This window comes from Rhea americana, unplaced genomic scaffold (assembly GCF_003343005.1).
Source record: "Rhea americana isolate MKP2758 unplaced genomic scaffold, rheAme1 scaffold_284, whole genome shotgun sequence".
Lineage (NCBI taxonomy): Eukaryota > Metazoa > Chordata > Aves > Rheiformes > Rheidae > Rhea > Rhea americana.
The window spans coordinates 63865-80890 of record NW_028186406.1 but is presented as its reverse complement, the minus strand read 5'-3'; the positions used below and the strand labels follow the sequence as shown (position 1 = coordinate 80890).

The window sequence follows — 17026 nt, the reverse complement described above, 5'->3', positions numbered from 1 at the left end:
GGCCTTTCCCACCCTGCACGTCCCCCCGCCGGCCTGGGAGGCTTTTCCTGTCTCTGATCCCCACCGCGGCAACAGCCTTGCAGCCCGGCAGCAGCCAGCTCTCCCGGCTGCGTGCACCACCGGTGCCCTGGCACAGCACCCCGAGGGTCCGCGGGYGCTCGCGAGGGGCCGGACGCTGCCTCGCACCGAGGCACCGGCTGGAAAGCAGACGCAAGACGGCGCCACCGCCTCGGCCACCGACCCTACCGTGCGAGGCTCCGGGGCGTCCCGGCGGCTGCCCAGCTCCCGAGAGCAGCACTCGCTCCCGGGGCTGCTCTTAACTTCTCCGTTAAGTGCCCCAGCATGCGGCACCCCAGAGCRCTTCTCCCCAGGCTCCTCCACAGCTCCGCCGTGTCRCTGCAAGGGAACAGACGCGAGGCAGCATCTTCGAGTGCCCGCGACACCCTCACCAGAGGTCGAGCGCCCTCCTCGTCTCCAACGGGGCCGGCAATGCCCAGGTCAGGACAGGGACGCGAGCCCGYGCTCCGGCAGCGCTCAGCATTTCCCGGGGGAAAACCACCTGCTTCCGACCGGCCCCCCRGGCAGGCGCGCCCCGGGGCTGATGGCAGAGGGGAGGGCGAGCGCGCAGACCTGCCCGTGGGCAGGCGCTTCTGGAGGAGGCTGTCGAGCACCAGGCGTTGGTGAGAGCGGGCCAGGAGGACCAAGGCCTGCAGCACAAAGCGCCTGGGGGTGCTCCGCAGGCATGCGTAAAGGGCACTCGCGATCTCCGGCACCTGGAAGGCGTCCCGTCCCCCCCCTTCTTGGGGGCCAACAGCAAAGAACAGCCGAACGCTGACGGAAAACCCGCCTCTCCCACCTCCTCCTGGAGGGTTTGCTCTCCGCAGTCCCTCAGGGACACGAGCGTCCGCCGCCCAGCAGCCCCCGCGCACGCGGGCCTGGCGCACAGCAAGCTCTCCACGGTGGCGCTCACGAAGCCTGTGGCCTGGCCTCGAGGGAAGTATTTGCAAACGACCCRGGGGAAATCGGAAAGAGAGGAGACCAGGTTGCACGCGGCTCAGATACGACACTCGCGCGCTGACAGCGCACGGCACCTACTCCTTTCGTCGTGGGCCGAGAGGACAGACACGTCTCCAGCCTTCTGCCCCGTGCTCGCAGCACGTGTCCCCCTGCAGCAGCTCGCTCGGGGAACAGCGCGAGACCCCGCTGGCAGCAGGGAGAGGGGTGCGAGCCCACCACCGGCCCCCACCCCCCTTTTCAGGGCCCAGCTGCCTTCGCGATGCTGACGGAAGTCACCAGCAGGGACTCGGCCTCGCTGGCGTTCGGCCTCTCGCGCAGGTACCCGATCTCTTCGGTCGCCGCTTCCGTGGTCTCGGCTGGAGCTGGGAGGAAGGGGAGTCACGCTGGCAGGGAGCCAACTTCGGCCCCGTGGGCGGATAGAGCCAGACCCGAGGGAGGGTGGCAAAGGCCAGGGTGAAGCCAGGGCCCCCTGAGGGCGGCGTAGCGGGTCCACGTGCCGGGCGAGGGGCTGGTCGCGAAGGGGGGTGGTCCCTGGTCCCCGGGCAGCAACAGCGCGGGGCCCTGCGCGCTCTCCTCACCTCCGATCTGGAGCAGGCGGCCGAGGCCGGTGGCTGCCCGCCGGCGGGATGCAGCCGCCACGTCGCTCATGAGGGGCCCCAGCAGTCCCACCAGGACGCCGAATTGCTCGCGGGCATGGCTGTGCTGTGGGAGCAAGAGGCAGGCGCAAAGGTCACCGGCAGCCCCACTGTCCCCGAGCCGCTGCCGGGCAGGGGGCGAGCAAAGGGTTGCCCGTGGCCCCAGGGGACCCAAAACTAGGTGCCGGCCTGGCCAGAGCTGCCTGCTGGGGCCACAGCAGGGCYTTCTCCCGCTCGCTCGCACGCCCGCGCCGAGGCCAGCCAGCACCGCCGGACCTGGGAACAGGCACCGTTGCGCCGTGGGCGTCTCTCCGCCCAGCGTCCCTCACGGCCCCCTGCAGCCTCTGCGGCCCCCCCCAGCCACCCCACCCGCAGGCGAGGAGCCCTTCCCCCAGAGACCTCCCCATGGTCAAACACAACACGTGATCAAATGTGATTAAACGCTTAACGGGCAAACAAGTGCTTTAGCACATTTTGGGCACGCATGTTCAACTGCAACGTGTGATCAACCACGTGATCAGCGACATCCTGGGAAAATGTGGTCGAACATATCGCCAGCCTCATGGCCAAACATGGAATCAAAACTGTGATGAAACACAAGATCGGACACATCATCAAGCATCTGAGCAAACACATAGCGAAACACATGGCCCAGCACACAGCCAACCAGGTTGCTAAACGTGTCACCAAACACAGGGCCAAACACGTGATCAAACACATCAGACACACGGCCAAACATGATCAAAGACATGCAAAACACATCGTAGAATAAAAATTCTGAGCATGTGATTTAACATATTTTGCCAGAAACATGGTTGAACACGTCAAACAGAGCACAGAGTGCCATGGCAGGGGCTGTCACCAGAGAGGGTGCCAAGGCACAAGGGTCCATGGGTGCAGGTGCTGCAGGACGGGTAGCCACACGAGAGGGAGCCAYGGGACAGGAATATGACAGTATTTTACTTGCGGTGTACAAGAAGTGCAGTCTCTGTCCAGATGCAGATTTGTTTGCATGCTTACACACAACTCCATCAGGACAGCCGAGCTCCGTGTAGTAGGGATGGTGGTTGTTATTTTGCCAAAAGCCTGTAAGATTTTGCGCACCATGTTTCCATATTTCAGCTGCAAAACAATAATAGAAACTGTAAACAGGATGGTTGTTCATAAATGAAATTTCATTGTAACCCAGAGCAAAAACTCTAATAGGTTTGTTTGTTTGTTTGTTTGTTTGTTTTTGTTGGTTTTTTTTTTGGTTTGTTTGTTTTTTAATTGAGGCCAGGTAAAGGTTTTGGCATTCAGATCCAAGGGCATAGAGCCATGAAACTTCATTGCAGTTTTGATAAAGAGCACAGTGATGATGGACTTTGCCAGAAAAGCATGTTTTACATTTTCTGGAAAATAGTTTATGTTGCAAAATTGAGGAGTTTTGAACATCTGATAATGATAAACAAGTGTGAAAAAGCCTAAAAGGACTGTAATTATTCCTTCTAAATAAGTCCTTATTTAGAAACTACAAGGCTCGGAGAGGATAAAACAAAAGCATATAAATTGAATGTTTACCTCACTGMGTAAGCTCAGAGATTTGTTCCTATTGTAGTGCAGACAGTGAATAAAAGCGAAGGGAAATCTATTCAGAGGTGATAGGAAGAAAAATCTTCACAGTAGCAATTGCACTGTGGAACTCATTGCTACAGAATATYGTAATGCTGCCACTGTAGAGATAACAGGGTAATACCGAGCTGTAATAATTGATGCAAATAATAGTTTTGCAACTATGAGTACAAACTCATGCCTCAGGGTTGTTTCTACCTACAGGGGTTTATTACCCAACCTCTGAGAAAGGGTTTTGCCCCTTCGGTTTGCTGCGGAGTTTCCGCCCTCTRTGACTGACGCTGTCAACGCCACGCATCAGCTGCAGCTTCAGCGCGCTCAGGGAGGAGGTTTGTGAATGCTGCAAGAGGGGATTTTATGAAATCCTGGAAAAAAGATAGATTCTTCAAGTCACTGTTCATAGATCGGTGAACTAGCAAAACCACATCTCAAAGTGCAGAAGAACGGAGAAGCACGTTTACATTCTGTAAAGAAGTCGAGCATCGCACGTTTTGAAGAAAGGCTTACTGTGCAAGAAATTACCTGGCTTTTCGTGTGAGAYAGTTACAGCTGTACCACCGACTTACCCAGTAGCGCTGTACCTGTCCTGTTTTGCCCTTTTTTTCTGCCTTTTTTTAGGGTCCTGAAGTTCCTTGCCTCTCTTTCGCAGTAAGAAGCCAGCAAGTGCCGTTTTAGGGCTGCTGAAGCAGTGGAGAGAGCGAGAGCGAGAGCTAGGCAGTGAGTGAGTGTGTGTGTGAGTGTGTGTGTTTCACTTTCCATTTCCCCAGCAGGGTTTGGGTTTCGGTTTCCTGCTCCGGCCGGGCCGGGCCGTGCCGAGCGGTGCCGCGCCGCGCCGCGGCCGCTGCCGGCACTGTGGCCGCGGCGAGCGTCGCATGGCAGCGGCGGAGGGCTGCGGGCCGGGGCTGCTGGTGCTGCCCGCGGCGGCCCAGCGGCCCGGCTGCTTCCTGCGGCAGCCGGAGAGGCTGCGGCAAGCCCTCTGCAAGCAGGGCCGCTTCGCTGCCGTGGAGAAGTCGGGGGTGGTTCTCCTTTCCGGCGGCGAAGGTAACTGCGGGGGGGGGGGGGAAGGGGTGTTATTTCACCTGTGGCTTTTAAATCTGGTTTCACAAGGGAGGGGGAGGTGGGGAAATGCCTCCCCGTGCCAGCCGTCTGGCACGCAGCCAGCTAGCACGGCGGATGCTTAAATGCCAAAGGGGTCTGAGAAAATTCGCTGCGTGCTCTTCCCGCTCACGGCTGAGGAGCGGAGACCCTCGGCGAAAGTGCACGCGGGGGTCTCAGAGCTGGTTACGATGCCCACTGCCTTRGTGTGACTGTTGTGTCTGTCCCAGTCTGCTTGGCAAAATACGTGCAATTGCCGAACAAGCAGGTGCTATGTTTGGACTGCGAAGCAACGCACATGCTCCTTCTCTCCTCCGACGGGAAGCTTTCCGAGCACCGGGCTACGGCTTCGGCTACCCGCTTTGAGACAAGGTAAGGAGCTGCATGACGTGGGGGTGTGGATGGTAATGTCAGAGACCACGSCCTGCTTTTCCAAAGGGCAGCGTCCGGGACATTGAGGCAGGCTCATTTCTCCAGGCCACAGCTTTCTCCCCTTTTTTTACACAGCAAGAAATGCACTGATTTTGAGGACAATACAAAGAGGTAGGCTGACGAAGATGAGCATGATACAGATTTCTCTTAAACTCAGTAAGGATCAGAGTCATATTCTGGAGTAATGCAAATGACTTGCAAACTGCACGTGGCTTGGGAAGGCTGTGGGTGAGAGACCCGAGCCCACCCCAACTGTGCCACCTCCTGATTAAGCTGTGATGATAGGCACTGTCTAAAGATGGCACTGCAGTATGCTGTGGGATTTTCTGTTAACTCACCCGTGTCTGAGCCTGACTCTTCCAGCTTCCGCTGGGGTGAATCACAGCAAAGCAATTAGCTCAGCTGAGGTAGACTAGCATAAAAGCAAGGTGCATCAACTGAGAAATGACCTCTATTCTTCCACATATATTCCACTAAACATGCTGGGGCACAGCTAATAGCAGATGCTCTTCCTTTGCTTTGTCTTGTGGCACAGCGTCTTTCTATTTGAGTGAATATTTCTTCCTTATTTTTGTAGGCTGCTGAAAGAATTAGGAAACCGATATATTGTCCAAATAGCCTGTGGGGACCATCACTCCATGGCACTGTCTAGAGGTAGCYGCTTTTATGCAAGCTTTTCCTCCCTGAACACAGCACTGGTCTCCCCCTCCCTACCACTCCCAAAGCAAAAAGACTGGAGGGAGGCATGAGTGCTAGAGCTGACTTCTTCTGTTCCCTGGGTGAAGGAGGTGAGCTCTTCACCTGGGGCCAGAATGCCCATGGACAGCTTGGAGTGGGAGGACAAGTCACATGCGCCGCTGAACCGCAGCTCGTGGAGGGGCTAAAGGGCATCGCGCTTGCTCAGATCGCTGCTGGAGGAGCTCACAGCCTGGTGGTGTCACTCTCCGGAGCTGTGTACTCCTGGGGAAAGAACGACTCTGGACAGCTGGGACTTGGACACACACAAGGTGAGGAAAGACAGCAGTGTGAGACTGAAGTAGGAAGGTTTTTTTCCCAATCAGCAAGCTTACTGCAGAAWCGAGGAATGCCAAACCCCTGCGAGACAGCAGCGGGTAAGAGAGTCTTTGGAAGAAAGTGTATCCGGATAAGTTTTTCATGTGCAAGCTGTTGTATCCTGGTCAGGAAACACATGCATGACAAGGGATGTGGGATTATACTTCCACACTGTAGAATTTACGATCATTTTATGTGGCCAACTGGATAACAAGGATGCAAAAAACAGGTATGTCTCAGAGATCTCTTTGCTGTTCTGTTATCTCTCCAGGCAATCTTGCACCAAGTGATATTCATTTTATACCTCTTTGCCTTCCTTAGTTTTCTGCAAATAAAAGGTGAGAGAAGAATCAAAATTAGCCTATATCTTCCATCCTAGAAGCCTAGAGAGCAGTTGATTTAGCCAGACAGAACTTAAATCAGTAGGAGATGAACATGCACAATCCCTTCAGTGTCAGATATTTCAAAGTCAAGTATGAATGTAGGAACTTATCTTTTGGCAACCAGATGTGAAAGTGCGAAGCATTGTTTTCAATCTAATGTAAATGAACAAAGAAGAATGTTATGAGAAACTGCGTGTTATCGTGGAGGGTAGAAAATGACTCAAACCAAGTTGTAAATTGCTTAAAGAAAGGACTGAAGAGGCTAAAAAGTCTTTTCTAAACCTCTATTTATGTGAGATTCCCCAGTACTCTCTTGCTTTAGCTGTGCTGTGTTTTCTGTCCAGACAGGGACTGCCCATCATATATCGGAGCGTTACACCACTGGAAGACTGTATTTATCTCATGTGGAGCAGATCACACTGCAGTTCTCTCCAAGGTGAGTCTGAATTTGAAACTGAATGTGAAACTCGGCATCTGAGATTTCACCCTAGGAGAGAGGATAAGCTGCTACAGCTCAGCATGGAGAAACTGGAATGGCACTACCTGCAATACCCRCTTCCATCAGAATCCAAGGACAGTTGCCAAGGTTTGCTAACTGAGTTTTGGAAAACTAGTCTTTGCTCTGATTCCTGTCACCTTGTGCAGAAGTTTTGCAGAGAGATGGTAAACAGGAATCCTGGGGCGAGGAGGTGCAGTTCAACTCTCTATCCTATCTGAACATCTTTTGTGCTTATAGCATATTGGAGACTTTAGAAAATGCCAACAATAACCAGTTCACTAGGGTTTACTCATACAAGTAAAATTCTTAAACAATGGGGAGTTATTCTCAGGAGTTAAAGCACGTGCACCTGTAAACAATATAAGATTAAGCTTGATGCAAAGAGAACTCTACCTGTGTTTGAATCACAGATGTTTTGAATCAAGGCYCGTGTAGTGTATTGTTTCTTGCTGGCGGCTAGGTGCAGTGATCCTGCTGTTTGTTTCTTCTCCTTCAAGGACGGGCTGGTGTGCACCTTTGGAGCGGGAGAGGCTGGCCAGCTTGGTCACAACTCCACTCGCAGCGAACGGACCCCTCGCATGGTGGCTGAGCTGTGGGGAGCAAGAGTGTCGCAGGTTGCCTGTGGAAGGTAGGAAAATGACAGTAAAATGTCCTCGAGGGTCTAAGTCACGGGTGTGCTCGGTTCCAGCGTCAAAAGGCTGAGCCAGGAAGGTCACTGAGTTCACGTGTGCTTTGATGGAACGATGGGTCCTAGAAAGAACCAAAGAATGGTGACAAGCATGCGAGTCTGTTCTTCCGTTCTGAAACTAGGCCACAAAATGTCTCCTGGTAATTTTGCGGGGAGCTGCATCTGTGTCTAGCAGCATAGAAATTATATGTGTGTGAAAAAAAGGAAGAAGATAAAGCTAGCAAGGCTCAACACTTTGCATTTATGAGACCAGTGTAAATCACAAACAGTAGAGGATAGAAAAAATAGGTTCATATGGGTTTTTTTGTTGCTAAATGTTTATGCAAAGAAGGATGCTAAGGATTTGATTAAAGTTTATTTTATAGCTGAACTATGATGATTTTTAAAAGGAAGCCTCAGCTACCCACTCTAAAAATGTATTTGTAAATTTTATTCTGAGTAGCTCAGTCATATTAGCTTATTTTGACTGTTTTTTCTCTTTTTTGAGCAGACGGCACACTCTAGTTTACGTCCCCTCCTTGGGCAAAGTCTACTCATTTGGTTCTGSTGAAGAAGGACAGCTGGGAAATGAGGGAAAGTCTAATCAGCTGGTACCACTTCCCATCAATTTACCTGTGGATAATGGAAAACAAAATCAGGGTAATGTTCATAGTAGCAGACTGGTATAATCTGTATCTAAGTCAAAAAGACAGGTGTTTACTTTCTTGATTTACATTGAGAACACCTTTTTTTTTTTTTTTTTTTTTTTAATGAGGAGAATATAGTAAGTGGAGAAAAGAAAAAAAGATAGAGTTTAGGACAAAGAACTTGATCTTCAGTCCCCAGGTGGTGAGAAGGAGGATTAGGAGGGTCAGCTCTGCAAACACATGGGCACAGCTGAGGTAGAGGGGTGCTAGGTGGAAGATTTCACTTGCCCCTTCTGCTTCGATTGCACAAGCTCACAGGAGCTTCCAAATACAAAACTTGCTGTCTGTTTTTTTCAGTCTAACAACCAAATGATTTTCCTGAGGACAAAAGATCCAAGAAATCTGGAAAGAAATGTGTCTGCAAAATTGTTTAGCTTGAGCAGCAGTTACTTTCTCAGTCTGTGGAAGGAGCTCTACCTCTGAGTGGTTAATCTAGTGTCCCAAATTTTTCCACAACCTTAGAAGAAAACATAATTATCCAATTGGATCAACCCAATTGCTGACTATTCCTTGCCATCCTTACTGGATAACAAGCTAACAGCTTGTAGTAGCCCAAGTTATAATGTCTCATGCKTGCTTGATGATTCCATTTGCTGCTTGAYTTATCATCATAGATAGTTGCYGCACAGAATTTATTTTTAGACAAAGAGCTACTATTTGAATGGGTTTRTTTATTTATTTTTTAATATGCCATGCCCTTGCACTGAACTCCCTATAGATAATGACTGTTTCTTCAAATGCTCCTTTGAAAATTCTTATTATTATTTCACAGGAAACAGTACATCACAAAAGGAGATTAAAATTATTGCAGGAGGAAACCAAAGTATTATCCTGCTGTTGAAGAAAAGGGTATGTGCATATTTGATTATGGCTTCTATATTATTATTCATATTACTGATGGAAACTTGGATTTTCCATCCTGCTCTAACTTCTTCAAATTCCTGTCTGCCTCTTTGCAGCTGTCTTGTTTCTATGCAGAAACAAACTTACATTGCAATTATGTATGTCTTCTATATTGTATGCATCTACAAATCATGCTGGATGATCATTAATTTGTTTATATTTAGGTTCTAGCTGAAATCTTTTAATGACTAGCTTGAAAAAAAAACGAGTCCCATGTGCCAGACTTCTAATCTCATCAATATGTTCATACATTTCATACAGAATTCCTATCTTAATTTGAATGGAATTGCCACTCTGAAGGATGTGTGGATTTCTAATTCCTATTCACAAAAGTGGGAGGACACAAGAAAGTAAGTCAGAGCCCCGTGTTTTTTCTTCTTTCTTTTTTATTTTCCTGATACATAGTTTTCTCTAAGAATTATTTTCCTTTGGAGATTCTTGTAGGAACTGATGTTCAAGAATTTAGCCACGGCAGAATGTAACATTTGCTTTTTGTTTCTTTGMAACTTGTACCAGTACTTGTACCAGTAGTTCTTGTATCGTTTTTGCCTAGGCAAAAACACGTTAGTAAGCAGCAGTTCTTCAGTATGCCTTTCGTAAGAAGAGATATGGAGACTGCCTGGCTTTAGCAGCCTCTGCTCCTCTCACTGCACAGAATAGTTACTAGGTAGACAAAGACTTGACAAGTTGCAGCAGTGCCAGATTCAGTCTGTGGACCAAGGCCTTGTGCAAAAAGCGTAATGTGAAGTACCCCAGCCAGCATGTCTGGAACGTTCAGGGCGCATCAGCATTTGAAATCCACAGTCTCTTCTTCAGTTACCTGTTTTCTAAAGCAACAAGTGCAACACTGCTTTCGAGAACCTAMTGCTTATTGGCAGGAATTATGAAAAGCTAGTTTTTTTCAGATCTCATGCAGGAAGTTATTTTCTGTGGGAAAACCTGACTCCTGTTGCTCATTTTGAGCATTTCAAGGTCTTCATTGATTTGGCTCTGAGTATTTCTCTTGAGTGCTCTTAATTCGGTTCAAGTCATGAAAAGTAGTGTTAAGAGAAGTTTTATACGGTTAGCTATAGATACAGTTGTACACAGGGTGGGTTTTTTTTCATAATTAAAAACTGAAGTTGCTGTTCTTGTTGAAAGGATTGTTTTTTTTTTATTTTCTCCTATCAGGGATATTAGTCTGATCTTTTCATCTGAGGCATGCATCAATGGAAGCTTCTTGGAACAAAGGTAGTGTATGCTAGCTTATACATAAACAAATATATTAGCTGTGTRTGAACTAACCAGGTAGTGTTATTTTAAGCTATACATGTAGAGAATGAATAGTTGTATCTATATTTGCAAGAAGCAAGTCTGTATTTTTAAGGAAAAGATGATGCCAAAAATAGTTAAGTTTTTAAGCCTCTGAACCTATCGAAATGGGCTATAGAAGCTCATATGCTAGTAGATTATCCCATAGTGACATTTGACAGATGGTAATATTCCATTTAGGCAGTATTTCAGCTCCCCAAAAATCCAAAATGTCTTCTCCTGGCATGTCATTCTAGGGTGAAATATGGAAAGCATATCATTGACAGCATACAGCAACAAGAGACAGGAAGGACAGAACATTAATCAGATCACACTGTAGTGAGAATGTCTTGGTAGAACAGATGAAACTACACCCATCAGAGAAAGGAAGCAAGCTTCTCGCATCATTGGATGAGGTTTTTTTTTTTTTTTTTTTTTTTTTTTCCCTTTGTGATAGGGACAAGCATTTCAGAACTTCCAAAGAAATCTCGGGTGTAGACATGTTAGAAGTGCTACGTTTTTATGAGAATATCAGCTGCAAGCCAAGAGTCTTCCAAGAGGTAAGGATGCGGTATAGAAATTCTTACTACACAAACAAAACACTGCAAAGCTCTGGATCCAAGTACCATTTTTCCCAGACCTTTCAGGCAGCTGCTTGAAGAGAAGGAACAGTCTGCTTGTTATTCCTGCTGAAGCCTTGTGTGTGCTTGGACAGAAAGTCATAGCACTGGGAATGTGCCAAAGCTGACACGCTTCCTCCTCTTAGAAGGRAAGTGTTGGGAGAATTATCGTGATCTCCCTTTTACTGACTCGAACGAACGAATGAGTAACCCAAAGTCAATACGAAAACTGACCAATTCAATAATTAAATTTAGAGGTAGCATCCTAGGCAAATGTGTGAAGGAAGATTTGCGCACGAGACTTGTTCTGTGCTAACCTAATTCATGGATTATTCTGGCACAACACCTTCCRTTTTTAATCATTCTGTCTTTTTTTTCCCTTTCAAGGTGAAACAGGAGATTAAGAAGTTACTGCCGTCACTGTCTCTCTCTCCCATCTCACCTGAAAATTTCAGAATCTACTTGATCTTACCCTTCCTTTTGCGGGAAAAGGATGACGCCTCTTACCATTCTCTTGGTCTGCTAGCCCAAGCCATCATGAGACTCCAGCCAAGGGACCTGCAAATTCTTGGTGGGGTTTGGACTCAGTAGAACAGAATGATTTAAATGCTTGTTCATTTTGGGCTGTGGAGCAAGAGATATTCTCACTGATATAGTTGGTTCCAGGAGTTTAGCCTGGAAGAAGTGGTTTCTGCAGAAACAGAAACATGGGGACTACACAGCAAAAGTGGTCACAAGAAAAAGTTTCCTGAGGTTTCCTAATATTTGTAGTGCAAAAATAAATGTTTTGTTTAGTTGATTTGATTAAAAAGAAGAAATGCAGCTTCCTCTAGAAATTGTAGTTATTTGTCTGTTGSCTGTGGCAAATACTTTACTAGCTGTTTTCTTTACAGAATCCCTGTTGTCAAATCTAGAAGAATTCTTTTTCAAAGAGCTCATCAGCATCTATCAGAGGGCTTCCTGGARCAATCTGTCTCAATTAATCTTCGAAGTGAGGTTTTGCAGAAGAAGCCTCTTTGAACTGCGCTGCCAAGAGCGAGCGACTCTGTACATATTACAGTTTCTTTTCCAGGTGAGAAAGTGTTTGGATTCTGAAGAAGTAGGGTTTAGAATATTTTCATCTTTTTTTTTTTTTTCCTTCCCCTGTTGAATTGTCTAACTTTCCCCCTTACAAGGGAACACAGGACCTTGTCATTTGACACTGCTTCAGGAATCTCTTCGGCCGTACAGCAGCATAGCTGTGAAGGCCCTCGCTTGCCACAGGGAACATCGTTACCTACCCCAAGTCCCACTCTTGTTCCTGGCAGAGCCCCTTGAGAAGCGAAGAGCTGAAGTGCGCTACAGCGCCCGTGGGCAATGCTGTCAGTGGTGTGAGGCACGCTTGCACTGGTGTGTGCAGAGCCAATGACATGGTGTCCATCACACAGCACGCTTGTTCCCCTTCCTGCTAGCGGAATCCCTCACCCTGCTAACTGTCCACAGTGTTTTGAAGACGGCCCATGTGTCTCACACATSGTGGATACCACAGCAACGCTGTAAGACGCTTTAAGGGTCTGTTACCTGAGAAATCACCTGGGATGATAGAGTTAGAGCATGTATGTTGCTGCATAAGAACAAGGGAAAGAGAAGGGCTAGTAGCTATATTCTTTTTGAGTACCATTCTTGATCCTGCTGAGATTTTCAAAACTTAAGAGTCAAGAACTCAAACATACACCTGATGTGAATCAGAGGATTAAATTTTGTTCAAAACTGAATATCCTTGGCTGGGAATGCAGGTTAGGGCATATAAGTTTAGACTCTTGAATCCGTATTTATCTACCAGATGAAAATTGCAGGTGCAGCAGGGGGAGCCCTTTAGATGGAGTAACAGCACTTGGAGCCTTGCATCTTCACTGCTCCTGAAAAATCAGACCTTTGTCAGGCACGAAATATTAAAGCAATTGCGGAACTTTAGATTCTCTTGCAACACAGAAGAGGCTCAAAGTGAAACATACCTCCCCTGATGGAGTCCTGCTAATGGGCCTTCATGGAAATGAGAATCGTGAGAGTTTCCTGAGAGTTTACTTGTGGTTTTCTGCCTTCTCACTGCTGAGTACCGTGCTGTTTGTAGTGTTTCTGTGGTTCCACTTCTGTGCAGGATCTAAGAGCCCTCTCTCTGCAAAGAGGGCCCTGTTACTCCTCAGTCSTGTCCTGCTGTATGGATGCACTGCTCATTAGATCTGCCAACGCTCCTTTTCATACTGCATGTTACCAATACAGGTGAAGTCCAAGGCTGGTTTTAGAATACACAAGAGCAACTTTTAYATACCTGCAGTGAAAGAGATTATCAGAATGTGTTTCTGCAGGGATGTGAAAAAAGTAAGTATGAAATCTTTCCACTGGTACAATACGCTTACTCTTCTGCTTTGTTTAAATGAACCAATAAATGTGGAGATAAATATTTATAGACCAACAAAGCTCAAACACAATGCATTTACTCCAGTCCTCCAACTATTTTAAATTATGCAAACCATTTATAATCTCACTGGGGCTTATTTTAGCAGCCACAGTTAACTCCTCTCCTTTCATGACCCCTGGTTCTGAGAGCCAGAACTGTTCCCCAACATCTTAGGCGGCACTAACTGCTTTGAATTGATCACCAGTGTGAAATAGCACTGGGGGGATGGTTGCTATACTTCTTGTTGCTCTAGATTTTAACCAGTCCATTTAACAGAACTGTTGGAGGACTGTTAAAACTTCTATGGAGCAAACCTGTTGAGTATTTCAGTTTACTTTCATCTAAGAACAAAGCAGTGGTAATAGAAAATAAATAAATAAAAATCAGTGACGTGCTACACTACTGTATGAAGGAGTGAAAATTAGGTATCAAATACCATCAGTGTCACTAGAAGCAATATGAAATGGAAACATGTGGATGGTTGGGGCTTCCTCAGACAAATAATGCAATTTTGTGGCAACTTGGCTGGAGTTTGCAGGGCAGGAACCTAATTCACCRGCTAATCTGCTTCTTTGTACCAATTAACCAGAGCAGAGGAGTTGGTTTGAGTAAAAATATGGAACCATAAGCAAAACAGGACATTATCTGAAGCTGCTGCCTTGTCACAAGAGAAATGTAACATTTTGACACAGATTATTTTATATACTCCYATCTATTTTTGGTGTTAAAACTAACAAAAATAACAATTCTCAGCAATAACGTATCATAACCTGGGCACCTACGACATTTTTGCTATGTGTTTTGGTTTAGCTGAAGTATGGAGGATGCTGTTAAAAATCACTGGTTTATTTCTGGGGTGCTGCAGCATGAGTGGCTGMCAGCCTTAAGAGAGGGGGAAAAAAATTAAAAACACATTCTCCAAGAATTCAGATGCCTCTCTATCAGGGTTTCCTACTCACAAAAACATTTAGAAGCTGCTTTTAGAAAGTGCGTCTCTGTGGTAYGGTATTCATGTGAACAACAAGGGTATGTTTCAGAGAAACAGGAATTTGCTACAGTATAGACTGGCAGTTCAGTTGGTACATGTACCTCCTGAACTCTGGTTTTGCAAGCAGAAAACAGCACACTTTTTTTTTGTCATTTCAGACTGCTCTATGGAAGCTGACTAAATACCCATGCATCTTTGATATGCAAGATAAGATTGCAGTTCACGATATAGAACGCAGTATTCTGTCCCTCCACTGCTTGATAAATATTGTAAGTGCAGCCAGTTACCATTATTATTATTACTATTTTACAATTTAAGAGAGATACACAGTTTTTAACACACTTATTTTGTTTTTCAGATGAGCTTTCCACTGGAAGTACAGGAACCATGGGTTTTTCCGGTCAGAAGACAACACCTTCTGCAAGACATATGGGACATTTTAAATAATGCAGCACCTGAACAATTCAGGAGGATGTTAAAAGTAAGAAATCATACTCTATTATTTTGTTATCTCTGAATATATTACTGCAGAGTTCTCTGTTTTTCAGTGTTGCTGAAGTATGGTAGGAAAGGTTTACTGTATTCAGTGAGCATGTAACAAAAAAACTTGCCCTCAAATTATTATTAAAAAAACGTTCCACTGGGGGGGCATAGAATAAATCTGGAGGGCAAGATCTTGCGTTCTTGCTCCAGGTAGACATCAAGCTTGGTTTGCCTAAGTTAAGCACTAATATGAATAGTGGTTTTATTTACTGTGAAGTTGCTTTGAGGTGATGTAATTGGATAGCTCAGCAAACTGTAACTGCCAGTCAAGCCTGTTACTGCTAGACTTGCTGTGAAGACTCTAGGCTAGTCTGCTCTAAGCGAAAAGCTGGTGGCCAAGCAGTCAGCCAGACTGACGTGGCCACAAAAAACATTTCTCTTTTAGCCATGGTGCCTGATGGGAAAGAGTAGTGCCAGCAACAGAGAGAAGAAATACTTATTACTGTTCTCTCTGCGTGACTTTAACTTGCGGTTTCCCAATACAGATGTTTTGGCAGTTGTATTATCCTCAGGTATGGCAATGCCAGCCCTGCCATGCAAAAGCGGTTAGAGGGCTGACATGGGAGCAAGGCACCAGCCCAGAGCTGAGTTCAGCTCAGGGACCGCGTGCTTCTGTTCTCGGTCGCTGACACGAAGGCTGTCGCAGCTTGGTACCGGACCTGAGCCGTAGGAGCTATCAAACGCTGTGCGCTCTTAACTATCTTCCGGCGCTGATCGAGCGAGCCTTCTTGCCAGCCAGAACCCTCCCTTACTATACACGTAGGAGAAGATTCACAAAGGGCTCCTAGGGCACCTTCCCCCCCCCCCCCCCCCCCCCCCCCCCGCTACATCAGCTGAAATAGGCCTCTCTTTACAGACCGCAGTAAGGCCTGTGCTCTGCACTGTCCTCTAGATGAGCCTCTAACCTCACGGGTTGTATGAGGAGCTCTTACAAATCAGCTCTGCTTAACTAAAGCCAACCTTTGAATACTTATCTTCTGGGCATTGCCTTTCATACCATGCATCACAGTACTATTTGCCCAGCAGTTGCCTGATCAATTTGATTGCTTTGTTAAATAACGCACCAAGAGGTGCTAAGGCCTGATGTTTACAATTTGGTGCTGCATTTCTGAACTTTCAGTAGGTTGCAGTCGTTCATGCGTTTATATGGCAAATATAAACTTACCCAGTAACAAAATACAAATAAGAATCTTTTGTAATAGACTAGTGTGSTGTTAATCTGTAGTGTGGTATTAATTTCCTCACTGTGTCTTACTAGGACATTTTGTCAGACTATGCCAAGAACATAGTCCTTTGCTGCTTTTTTTTTAGTTCCTCATCTTCTTAAAAGAAATAAGTAGCAGCTGTTGGATGATACCCGTATGTGTACATCCAAGTAAAGGTCTTCATTTAACTCAAATTTTGTTACTAAACACAAACCTAGTTTATTTTACGTTTTTCCAACAGTGAGACAAATACATTTCAATACATGCACATATTCAAGACATACAAACACACCCTGTGCTGATAATTCAGATAGCTTCACATCACTGCAGGCTGCCAGTGCTTGCTGTTCCGAAAAAGTCAGTTATTCCAGTCAGAGCACAGTCCTTGCTAGTAAAGACCACCACCCTCCGGAAGATTTTCCGGTAGCACTGTTACACACACAACACATTAGGAGCAATTAATGCGTCTCATCCTTCCTCCTCTGGATCTTCCTTAGCAGTAACTAAGTAGTGGGCTTGCTACAGAGGATTCATGCACGCTGGCGGACAGCGCAGGGAAAATGACAACAGTCTCTAGTGGGAGCAGGGGGCTCGAAGTCGGCTGCGGTACCTGTTGAGATGAAATAAGCTGCAGCGCTCTGGAGGAGCGCGGGGGTTAGCACCTGCATYGCGCTAGTTGTGCCTGAAAAGCTTAATGCCCATCCAGGTCCAGAGGTGGAAGAAGACGTAAACGGGTACGGTGACGGGGAGCAGGAGGCTGTAGAAGCAGAGGCTGCCGGCGCTGGCGCAGCCCTGCGGGAAGGCGTCGTCCACGCTGGCCGAGTAGAGGAGGCCTGCCAGGGAGAGGAGGGGGACGAGCACGGCGAGGGTGGGCAGCGAGGGCGGCATGCCGCCCGCCGCGCCGCGCCCCGCCGCGCCGCTCAGGGCCGCTCCGCGCCCTG

At 47.0% G+C, this 17026-nt stretch overlaps 2 protein-coding genes across 4 annotated transcripts in view; one reads left to right on the top strand and one right to left on the bottom strand.

The window, feature by feature from the left end:
• The first annotated feature begins 4131 nt into the window (after nt 1–4131).
• LOC146593673 (E3 ISG15--protein ligase HERC5-like) overlaps nt 4132–17026 on the top strand; it is an 18176-nt gene continuing 5281 nt past the window's right edge. For 2 of the 3 annotated variants that reach the window (XM_085308819.1, XM_085308821.1), the window contains exons 1-16: nt 4132–4304; nt 4589–4730; nt 5368–5444; nt 5576–5797; nt 6571–6662; nt 7223–7353; nt 7904–8052; nt 8872–8948; nt 9264–9352; nt 10173–10232; nt 10750–10852; nt 11300–11483; nt 11806–11984; nt 13172–13270; nt 14496–14606; nt 14696–14818. In XM_085308819.1, coding sequence (XP_085164945.1) covers nt 4136–4304; nt 4589–4730; nt 5368–5444; nt 5576–5797; nt 6571–6662; nt 7223–7353; nt 7904–8052; nt 8872–8948; nt 9264–9352; nt 10173–10232; nt 10750–10852; nt 11300–11483; nt 11806–11984; nt 13172–13270; nt 14496–14606; nt 14696–14818 — 2007 coding nt within the window. In that variant the 5' untranslated portion in view covers nt 4132–4135. The remainder of the gene's footprint in view (nt 4305–4588; nt 4731–5367; nt 5445–5575; nt 5798–6570; nt 6663–7222; nt 7354–7903; nt 8053–8871; nt 8949–9263; nt 9353–10172; nt 10233–10749; nt 10853–11299; nt 11484–11805; nt 11985–13171; nt 13271–14495; nt 14607–14695; nt 14819–17026) is intronic. The other variant, XM_085308820.1, reaches the window with a different exon arrangement.
• On the bottom strand, nt 16280–17020 carry PIGY (phosphatidylinositol glycan anchor biosynthesis class Y). Its single transcript, XM_085308824.1, has one exon. It carries the CDS (start codon nt 16971–16973, stop codon nt 16758–16760), a length of 216 nt encoding a protein of 71 aa, XP_085164950.1. The 5' UTR covers nt 16974–17020; the 3' UTR covers nt 16280–16757.

What these genes read in the sequence shown, in the direction of transcription:
- PIGY (XM_085308824.1), bottom strand. Translation starts at nt 16,973, where the DNA reads ATGCCGCCCTCGCTGCCCACCCTCGCCGTGCTCGTCCCCCTCCTCTCC.